The sequence below is a fragment of the Macrotis lagotis genome, chromosome 4, assembly GCF_037893015.1.
Source record: "Macrotis lagotis isolate mMagLag1 chromosome 4, bilby.v1.9.chrom.fasta, whole genome shotgun sequence".
In the NCBI taxonomy this organism is placed as follows: Eukaryota; Metazoa; Chordata; class Mammalia; order Peramelemorphia; family Peramelidae; genus Macrotis; species Macrotis lagotis.
The window spans coordinates 69,232,746-69,244,228 of NC_133661.1; the positions used below are offsets into that span (position 1 = coordinate 69,232,746).

Genomic DNA, 11,483 nt, shown 5'->3' on the forward strand with positions numbered 1-11,483 from the left:
TAATCTCCTTGTTAGGGGAATTTCAGTAACATCCAGATCCGGGGGGCAAAGTCCCAAAAGTTTTGTAGTTGATGAAGGAGATAAGCCCTAAAAAGAGGAAAAAGTCTGTGTAAAGTTCAGGTAGTGGGTTGTACTCAGCAATAGTTTTGGTGAAGTACAAGAAGGTACATAAGACATCTGTACTTCTTTGTTGTCATGAAATTTTGTTCATTGTTGGGAATTGTGTGCCCAACCTACAAGACTAAAAGATGAAATATTGATAATACTCTCTGCCTTTATGTTAGTGAATTAATAAGTATGACCACTACTATGCTTTTCTTTGAAGGAATGAGAATATCTCAGAAAATGCTCATAGCTACCTACTAATCTTCAAAACCAGAACTTCTGTAGTAATCTCTCCCATTGAGGATGAGTACCTAGCTCACTTCTGTGATGTCACAGACCCCCAGGAAAAGGTGAAGCATCCCCAGATAAAAGAACTCACTAGCATTGAACTTCTACCCCAAAATCCAGGAACAACCACAAAACTCACCCTCAAGAGAAGGGACTGAGCAAAACCGAAATCCAAGCAAAGGCATGAAAGCACCTCTGCTCCCTCAGCATCATTTTAACCTAATGTACTCCAGTGATATCGCAATTATCTGGGCTCTCCAGAAGCAGTATGGTTAGTTTTGAAAATCATCAGCTTTAGCAGAATTTTGGAACTGCTGTTCATTTTCAGTCCAACTCTTCATGATCCCATTTGGGATTTTCTTTGCACAGATAGGGGAGCAGTTTGCCCTTTCCTTCTCTAGCTCATTTTATAGATGAGAAAATTGAGACAAACAGGGTTGAGTGACTTTTCCAGACTTATTAAACAGTCTAAGGTCAGATTTGAACTCAGGAAGCTTGAGTCTTCCTGACTCCAGGTCAGGTACTCTAACCATTGTGCCACTAGCTGCCCCAGCTGCTTTTGATACCTGTCTGGAATTGATACATAGATGTATAATAACTGGCAGCTGATCCTCAATGTCCCTATACATTACTTCCAATGCCAGCATGAGGACTTTTGTCTGCAGTTCAGACTCCCTTGCAGCTCTATTTACTCATATTTATTGATAAAGTAAGCAGTGTTTGTTATCAAGCAGGTGTACATTGGAAAGTCATACATATAGTTATTAATTTTTTCTTTATGTGACTTTATCATTCAGCCATCATATCATTATTTATATCAGCTATGCATGTGGGGGAGACACACAGAGAGAGACAGAGAGATAGATGGAAAATGGGGAAGAAAGAGAGAGCTGGGTGTCTATTTGGGAAGTTGAGTAGGATATAGCTATTGTTCAGTCATTTTTCAGTCATTTCCAACCATATTAGGGGTTTTCCTTTGCCAAAATACTGAAGTGGTTTGCCATTTCCTTCACCACTCATTTTACATATGAAGAAACTGAGGCAAACAGGGTTAAGGATCACACAGTTAGTGTCAGAGACCTAATTTGATCTCAGGAAGATGAATCTTCCTGATTCCAGGCCCAGCACTCTATTCACTGTGCCACCTAGCTACCCAGATTATAATAGTAAAGATAAAAGCTATGCTTGACATGGGAAGATATATGAGAATAACTACTATCTTTAATAGGACAAAAGAGTTGTGAAGAGTGCAGACATTTACACCAGCAGAGATTTTTATTATAGAAATCATTGCACAGGCAGAATTCATAGAAAGCAAAAAGGGAAGCATAAGGATACAAAGATACAAGGAAAAGGACCCACCTTCAATCTCATCTCTGTGGTACAACTGCCTATGGAAACCTTGGACAAGTCACTAAAACTTTCTGTTTCCTCTTACCTGTTACCTCTGAAGAATCTTCTCACTTGGAATCAGGAACTATTCCTTGTATAGGATCATTTACTAACATAGAAAGAGTTTGTAATACAAAAGACTGTGAATCATGGGATTTTTTTCCCTGCACAGCAAGAAGACCCAGAAGTGGACTATCCCTCAGGACAGTGGATTGAAAGATACATATCTAGTCCAACCCCTTCATTTTAGAGATAAGGAAATTAAGACCCAGATAATCCTCCCAGGTACCAGTGGTAGAGTTGGGATTCTTTGCCTCTGAATGCAGTGATCTCCCTTGCTGCCATTTGTCTCTGGGCTCTATGACCCCCACAAAAAGATTTCCCTCTCCTCTCCCTTTACCACATAAGGTGTATAACTCACCAGCCACTATGTAGAAGAAGCTACCCCACCAGTTGAAGTGGAAGATCCACAGGTAGGATGACCCCATGGTGTAGCTAGTGTACTTTTTGACTTGCATCAGAAAGAGCACAAGGCAGAAGAACAGGTTGGCTCCTGGGAGTAAGAGCAGAAAGGATTACCCTTCGGAGCTGCTGTCCTGCCATCTCTCACACCTTCCTTCCATCCTCCCACCCACCTAGATTGTCTATGTCCCATGCTAGGGGCCAGCTGCATAGAAAAAGCCAGCAAGACTAGAAGACATAGAGATATAGCAGAAAGCAGTGACACTGGACCTGGAGATGGATCAGGTCTGGGTTCCAGGGCCAGCTCTCTGCAATTTACTAGCTGTATGACCTTGGGTAAGTCACCTATCATTTGGGGACCTCATTTATCCAGTTCTAATGTGAGAAAGCAATATCTGCTCTACTTACCTTACGATTTGTTTCTTGTAAAAACCCTTTCCAAATGGAAAGAATTCTTATTGCAATCTCTGGTATAAGAAAGCTCAATAATAAGGCCTTTGGCATCATAGAATTAAGGAATATCAGAATTGGGAGGGACCATAGAGATTATCTAGTCCAACTTCATCATTTTGCAGTTGAGGAAACTGGGGTTCAAAGGAATCAAGTGATTTGCTCAGGTAATTCAAACTGCAGTTGAATCTACAGCATAGACTTGCTAACTCTCAGCCCATTGCTTTTTCTTCTATGCAGGAAATAGGTGTATTTCCTTCCCATACTATCACCAGCAATGGCTCACAGGAGTTTCAAATTCCACCTTTAGAACTAGAATGAACATTTCCCTCTTAAGGCTCCTTATTTTGCCATTCCAATGCTTTTCCCAATCCAAATCAGGGCTGGATAACCCAGTAATATGAATGACTTTATTAGAAGGACCTGGAGCCTGGGCAGCTAGGTAGCTCAGGGAACAGAGCACTGGTCCTGGAGTCAGGAGGATCTGAGTTCAAATCTGATCTCAGACACTTAATAATTGCCTAGCAGTGTGACCTTGGGCAAATTACTTAATCCCATTGCCTTGCAAAAACCAAAAAGACAAAAATTTTTAAAAAAGAGACCTGGGGCCTAAAAAAGTCAGATGTGAACATAAGTAGGGCAGAAAGAAGGGAAAAGGTTCAGGGGAGAGCATCGGAGGTGAACCAGAGTTTTAATCTGCTAGCATGGGTCTGTACCTGAAATCAAGCAGAGAATGGCTATCACTCTATCCAAACCAGAAATGAAATTTTTCTTGTGCCGGCAGGAACTGATGACACAGAGGAGAATAGTGAAGGCCGTGAGGTTAGAGAAGAGAAAGAAGATCCGAGAGATCTGGAGGTAATCTAAAGAGTAAAACAGAAGACAAGAAGCCAGGTTCGGGAGTGAGGACAGGGGACAGAGGACAGGAGACAGCCCCCTCCTACTTCCATCCCAAAGACATTCAGGGACTAGAGAAAAGAAGGATAGAGACAGGACTAGCTATAGTCATAGCCAGAATAGGTGACCACCCACAAAATGTATTTTCAGGAACATTAGAGTTCTCCAGATTTCTCTCAAATGCTTGTTAATGCCTAAAATTCCAGTAATGAAGACAGTGCCTTCCTTTCATTCACAGTGAGAGAAAAGATCAAAAGCGTGAATGAGAAGCCAATTGATGTAGACTCATATTATAGTATGTGAGTATGGCTATAAAGTAAGTATACCAGCATTTCAGAATAACATGAATTGATCTTGACTGGTACCAGCTGGACACAACATGGTACAATTAGACTGCCATGGTAGAAATATTTGGGGAACTAAGCTCCCCAAATGATAGAGTCTATGACACTTTTTGATATCTTCCAGTGTCACAAATATTCTGATCATGGATTTAATTTTTGGAAATGGCCCTAAGCAAGTGTCAACTTTGGTGATGAAGGTTATCAAGTTGAGAAATTTCATTTTTGTCTAAATTTGTTTTGGAGAAATTTCATTGTGAGCTGAAAGCATTCTAAGTCCACCTCTAGACCTTTTGGTGAGTCAGAGAATTCAATTTGACACATGTACATCTTAGGGATAGAAAATTGAAAAACAATTCTATCTTTTCCCTCTCCTGTCGTATCATACATTCTAGTGGGGGGGGGGGGACATACAAACAATACTTGTGTCAGAATGACACAAATGCCTAAGAGGAATTAAGGAATGTGGCATCTCTTATCACTTAAGGATTTGTTGAACCTGAGGAAGGGATTACCGCTAGCTGTGGGATCAGAGAAGATTTCATGGAGGAAATGATATCTGAGTTTGACCATGTCCAGACATGAGAATAAAAAGAAGCATTGTATCCTAGCTTCCCCTTCCCCTACAGATGCTCCAATAACTACCAAAGAAGAATGTCAAACCAAAAGATTACAATGGATCATCTTAATAGTCTAAGAATTTAAATGCCATAGTCTAAAATTATAAACTACAGTTAAGTAACCAAGGAAGAAACTAGGAACAGAGTTTGGGTAACAGATGCAGAGCCCAGATTCAGAGCCCAGAGCTCTGAGCTAGGACAGCAGTGGGCAAATAGCAGGGCCTCAGTCAAGAGCTCAGACCCATAGCGGGGCAGGGGAGATTAGCTTGTCTCTCAGAGGGGCATTTAGAAAGGACTCAGCACCCAAAGCTTCCCCAGCATGAGATGAGCAAAGAAAACTTATTTTAGACTTGATCCCTTACCAAGGAATGTGGAGAAAGAATCACCCAGAGGGGCCAGGATTGTAGGCTCAGACTACAAAATCCCCAGTTATAACAACAGGGTTGTCTGGAGCAAACTATTGTAATAAAAAACAAACAAGAAAAGATAAAGATCACTGTGATGGCAAGAATGCCCCAGACACAGACCCTAAAGAGGAAATTCCCCCATGAGGGAGAGATGGTAGGAGGGAGAAAAAAGTACATGTCTGATCACTGAAAATTAAAATCAAATTTTGAAAAGTGGCACCTGAATAGGACCTTGACAGATAAAACAGATAAGGATGATATGCAGAGATGATAATGATAATTGTCCTTCATTCTCAAAAAAGACTGTGACATCAGGGAGGTGATGCCAAGACAAGCACATGAATTGGATTTGAATGAGGGGTTGCTGTGCAATGTCACCAACTTCACTTTTTCTTCTGGAACCATCTGGATCAAGTGGCCAGAAATGAATCAGGATGACTAGAGGCCCTGGATGTGAAGCAATCAGGGTTAAGTGACTTGTTCGTGATCACACAGCTAGTAAGTGTCAAGTGTCTGAGACTGGATTCGAACTCCCTTCCTCCTGACTCCAAGGCCAGTGCTCTCTCCACTGTGCAGAAATACATGGAAGTAGAAGAAGCTTGGGAATGAAGAACTCAGCTGGAACAGAGAAGATGAAATTTACCCTAAAGTTTTTCTGTCCTTCAAAGCTATGTTTACATCTTCTGTTTTAAGGCAACTTTCTCCAGATAAAAATAAGATTATTCTTAACTATTTTGATATTTGTGTGTATCCTTAATAGCAAATCAAGGTCTGTGAGCTAAAAATTAGAGAGTATCTTAGGGGTTTGGTCATTAATAATTTGTATAAGCTTCCCAAAGGGCAGAATAAAACTGGACTAGGGAGGTGGTCTGCCCTTATGCTACAATGACCCTAAGTATCATTTGCTATCTAGTACCAAGGCTGGAAGGATGATCCTCCTTCACTCATTCACTATCCTTCCCCACATATACACAGAGAAAGCTCTCTGAAAAGGTAGAGCTGAGAGCCATGACTGAGGAGTACTAAGAGATTACAGAAGAAGGAAAGGTGAGACCTGATCTACAATGCCTATATAGGAAATAAGAAATGTTCCACCTTCAATTTCAAGTTTATACTCAGGAAAACACAGGAGGCAATAAAATCATCAGATTTTAGATTTAGAGCTAAAAGGAACTTCAGAGATTCAACTCTCCTTTTACAGATGAGGAAATTGAGGCCCAGAGAGGAAATGATTTGTCTTGGGTTACATAAGTATTAAGTAGCAAAGTCAGGATGACATAACAGGTCCTCCAACTCCAAACTCAACATTCTTTCTACGATTTCATAGAGCCTTATTTTAAAAGATACTTTAAAAGATAGCTGGAAAAAAGTGAAGGAGTTTCCTCTGCCAGTGAAGGAGACTATGGGGTGGTTAGGACTATATATCTAAAGAAGAATGATGCAATGGAAGACACAAGAGGAGAAGAATCAAGAAAGAAGTGTTCAGCAGCATATTAAATGGTATCAAGAGGTCAAGAAGGATGAAACAGAGAAGAAAAAGGAGAAATAACCTTTGGATTTGACATCTTCAAGACAGCAACTTCTATAGAACAGTCATGAATGATGCTAGACGTAGATCAGAAGTAGCCCTTCCCCTGCTCCCTACCCCCTCCAAAAAGAGCAGTGAAGTTATAAACCTGATGAATTCTGCTTCCAGAACAATGCTGGTAAAGGCAAAGAAACAATAACAGTTTCCCCTTGGGATGTTGACACTCATGCTTTCTTAGGTTTTAGGGATTTGAGAATTTTTCCACTGAAGACTTTGGCATTTGATTTGAGGATCCAACTGGAAATAGTATAATCCTTAACTATTTCCTCAAAACTGTGAAAGTCCCCTGAAAAATCAGAATGAATGAATGACAAGATTCATTATCTCCATTCATTCCTCCAGACTCAACACAAAATTCCCAGAAGCTTTCCTCATTTTCAAGTTTTCCTTCACAGTGAGTGTCTTTATTTAAATTCATTCCTAAGTCACTGAAATTGCTTATTTTAAAAAAAATCAATCGGTGTCTTGCATAAGGTAGTGGCTTCTTCCTCATCACCACTTAAATTCACAAGTTCCACTTTTCTGGAAGTATTTCTTAGGATCCATCTGGCTTTAGGAAGAAGCAAACGAGTTATCGCAGGATCACTGAGAAGATCATACAAAGGTATGAATGGGATAATCAAAGGGCTGATGGGAAATAGGCAGAACTCCTGGATCAAAAACCTGGAAGACACAGCTAAAAGACAAGATTCAGGGATATGCCTGAGCCAGCTCAAACTGATCCCAAGAGCATTTGCATCTCAGAAATAAGCAAACACTACAAAATCAGGGTTTGATTTATTTTGTTCCTCTTCTAAACAGAAAATATTGATAATTCAGATTAAACTTGAAAGTATGACTACATGTTTGTTTGTTGTTTTTTTTCAGAGAATAGATTATTGAACATATACCAACACAACACCTAGACCTTTCACTACCATCCTGGAGTCAAAGGACCTGAGTTCAAATTCCAACTATATCACTTATTAACAATGTGACCTTGGGTTCAAACTCTCTAATCCTTGGTTTCCTCCTCTATAAAGTCAGAGAGGGTTGAAATAGAAGATCTCGATGGTCCCTTCCAGCTCTGCACATATAACCCATGAAATCCCTTACAATCCTTTCCAGTGCACACCCCTCCTCTGGGATTCCTAAGACTAGAAGTCCATGAGAAATTCCACCTTTGATGATTAATTCCAGATTACGCCCATTCTCGCCTTTATGTCAATTGGACACAACTGCTGGCTTCATAACAGTTGCTCTATGTAACATCAAAGCACCTCCCCCCTTTCTGAACCTATCTCACCTTCACGTCTGAGTCAATGGCAGGGTCCATGAGAGGAAGTGACAGGTTTTCCAATAGCACACAGGACAGAAGCTTGATATTTTCCAACAAGAGGCCTAGTGCTCTTAGGAGCTTCAAAAAATGATTTTCCATTTAGCCATCAGAGAATCTATTGTAGCAAGGCTAATCATAGATGACCTTTCTCAATATGAGAAGGGTTTCAAGGGAGAAGGAGAAAGGCAAGGAAAGGAAACCAAAAGACAATTCTAGAATGCCCATTTTGTGTCATTGTGCTGATCACTTCATTCTTACAGATATTATCTCATCTGATCATCTCAACAATCCTCCAAGATCGGTGCTTTTATTGTACCCAATTTATAACTGAGGAAACTGAGGCAGACAGAGGTTAAGTTACTCATCCAGTAAGTGGCTGAGACTTTGAATACAAATCTCCCTTGCTCCAGGCCTAGCACTCTATCCACTGAGTGGATAGTGGATCTAACTGCCTCCCTTTGACTCTTTGTTGTGCTATTCAGTCATTTCAGTCATGGCTCATTCTTTATGACCCCATTTGAGATTTTCTTGGCAAAGATATTAGAGTAGTTTTCCAATTCCTTCTCCAACTCATTTTATAGATGAGTAACTGGGGTATATTGGTATTAAGTGACTTATCCTACATCTCAAGTTAGCAAATGTCTAAAGCTGGATTTGAATTTGTGTCTTCCTGATACCAGACCCAACACATTACTCACTACACTAATTAATTTGAGGTTCATATGCAAAGTCTAGGCAGGACAGAAAGATATATCGAGTAGGAACAAAGGGCAGAGTTTAGCAGCATATATGTCAATGCCATATATAGCCACAAGATTTTCAACTTTGAAAGTATTCCTTATGCAAGTAGAAATATAATACAACACAATTTTGCTGTAAAAAAATTGAAAACAAATAAAGTATCTATTGTGTGGGGAATGGTTGAATAAACCGTGATCTGTGAACATAATAGAATATTAGTGCCTTATAAGAAATAACAAATATGAAAAATTGAAACTGTGAAAGAATTATGTAGATGGATACAGAGTAAAGCTAATATAATAATTACAATAGACATATCAAATCACATGATAATGTACATGATAATAATACTAAATAAAATGGAAAGCTTAATAACCATAAGGATCAATCGACCCTAGAAAAAAAGATGAGCAACTAACTGCTTCCTTTTGCTAGACAGGTAAGGACCTATGTGTGTGAAACGCTCATACACTGTCAAATGTGGTCACTGAGAGAACTTATTAAGAGGGTAGATGTGCCCAAAACTGACTGTATTGTAAAAACAAAAAGTATCAAAAAAAAGTATATTCTTTTTTTTTTTTGCAAGGCAATGGAGTTAAGTGGCTTGCCCAAGGCCACACAGCTAGGTTATTATTAAGTGTCTGAGGCCGGATTTGAACTCAGGTACTCCTGACTCTGGGGCCGGTGCTCTATCCATTGTGCCACCTAGCTGCCCCCCAAAAAAGTATATTCTTGAAAAACATGTCCCCTAGCATGATCACACCTCCCCAACTTCAACAAACCAGTCTCATTACTTTACAACTCATAAATAGTTCATTTCAGATATTTTTCCTAAGAGCAGGTGATAAGAGATCTAGGCAGAGAAAATTGGACCCTAATTACCTGAAAGGCAGCAGGGCATATTCTAGAAGGGCAGAAGGGGCATACAGGAAAAGAGATCATAGTTTTAGAACTTTGAAGGATCATCAAAATTCATCAAGTCCACCCTCCCCTCATTTTAGAAATAAGGAAGCTGAGGCTCAGAATGGCTAAGGAAAGATGGACACAGTCAGTGTCCAATGTGGGATTAGAACTCATGTCTTCCTGACACAGCATTAATCACTCTACTCATTGTACCCTGCCACCTTCCAAGATAAATTTGACCAGTTTCACAATCTGAAAAAGAAAAATGCTGAACATTGGGGAGAAGAGGTTTGGAGATCTTAGAAAGAGTAACGAGTATAGTAGGAGCCCTAATGTCATAGGGAGTTGATCAGGGGTGTTGGGTGAGGGTCCAGAAACCCTGAGAAAACTTACAGGGTCGACTGGGTACATTGCTCCAGCAAAGTTCATGTTCACATGGGGTCCAGAGTCCCGCATAGAGCTCAAGACCATTCTCTGCCATCAGGAACTGCACCCAAGGCATTGGGGAGATGCAGAGGAGCAGGATGAAAGTGAACCCACACAATCCAGTACAGAACATTCGGATATAAAGTTGGGTCTGCTTCAGGAAATGTTCCTGCTGCCTTGGTGTCAATGAGGCATACAGCTGTTTATGGGTGGGTAGAACTGGCTGTGGAAGTGAACATCATTGAGAATGATTCAGCTCTCCATTCAAATAAAATCATTCAACCCATGTATCCAAAAAAAAAAAAAAACAAAACAAAACCCAACTCTAGGGCAGCTAGGTGGTGCAGTGAATAGACCACCGGCCTTGGAGTCAGGAGCACCTGGGTTCAAATCCGACCTCAGACACTTAATAATTACCTAGCTGTGTGGCCTTGGGCAAGCCACTTAACCCCATTGCCTTGAAAAAAATCTAAAAAAAATAAAACTCCTAAATCCCATAGGACTAGGGCCCCTCTCAGAAACCTCTTAGACTCCAGGGTCCCAAGGCCTCCCATGAAGGATTGACTCTTACAGACCTCTACCCATTCCTATCTCTCCTAAGTAGGGAGAAAATGAATCTTTGAAAGAAAAAAAATCTTTAGAATGACCCAACTTCTAACTGTCCCTGTCCAATTTCAACTTCCCCTCAAAGAAAGCATCTTTCTCAAGGGCCCTTCTCACCGGCTGGTAGGTATGATCTCCCCTAATTTTCTGAAGGGGAGGGGAGTGAAAGATCAAGATCTTGGGTGGTGTTGGCTCTTTGGTGACTAGCTGAGGGCCTTCCATCACATCTTCTAACTGACATGGAACTTGCTGAGTGGCAGAGCAAGAGAACACAGGTGGAGATTCTCTATTTCCACTTTAGGACCCTATACCTTAAGTACACTGACACCTTTCACTAAGCTTGTAGAATTCAAATGTCCAGTCCTCTCTCCTTAGTCCTCATCCATGCTCACAGATCTACCCCCCAAAAGTTACTACCTACTATCAGTGATAGTCCATAAAGCTCTATTGTCCTGAACTGCCAAGTCATTTTACAATATCATCCTTAATTTTAAGAATTATTTTCATCTCTTGCCTCAGAGGACAAAGAATTCTTTTTAAAAGCCCATGTTAAAAAGATTGTTAATAAAAAAAAAATCATAAAAAGCATTAAACCTGCTTGCTGAAACCTTCCAAATGAAATAATGTTTGTAAAGCAAGTTGTATCTGGTTAAAAGGGAATGTAATTGTTCCCTCCCACTCCCCTATTGAATTTCAATTTTCATTTCAATTTTTTTTTTGGTTTTTGCAAGGCAATGGGGTTAAGTGACTTGCCCAACGTCACACAACTAGTATTAAGTGTCTGAGGTCAGATTTGAACTCAGATCCTCCTGACTCCAGGCTAGTGCTCTATCTACTGTGCCACCTAGTTGCCCCTCCCCCATTTAATTTCTTTTTTTTTTTGCAAGGCAAATGGGGTTAAGTGGCTTGCCCAAGGCCTCACAGCTAGGTAATTATTAAGTG

General features: G+C 40.3%; 1 protein-coding gene across 1 annotated transcript in view; it reads right to left on the reverse strand.

Annotated features, from left to right (window-relative positions):
* LRIT1 (leucine rich repeat, Ig-like and transmembrane domains 1) overlaps positions 1 to 10,803 on the reverse strand; it is a 31,218-nt gene extending 20,415 nt beyond the window's left edge. The window contains exons 1-4 of the mRNA XM_074233024.1: positions 10,659 to 10,803; positions 9,906 to 10,161; positions 3,414 to 3,560; positions 2,207 to 2,338 (exon numbers count right to left, since the gene is read on the reverse strand). Of these exons, the coding sequence (XP_074089125.1) occupies positions 2,207 to 2,338; positions 3,414 to 3,560; positions 9,906 to 10,161; positions 10,659 to 10,763 (640 nt within the window). The 5' untranslated portion in view covers positions 10,764 to 10,803. The remainder of the gene's footprint in view (positions 1 to 2,206; positions 2,339 to 3,413; positions 3,561 to 9,905; positions 10,162 to 10,658) is intronic.
* Between the last annotated feature and the right edge of the window lie 680 nt (positions 10,804 to 11,483).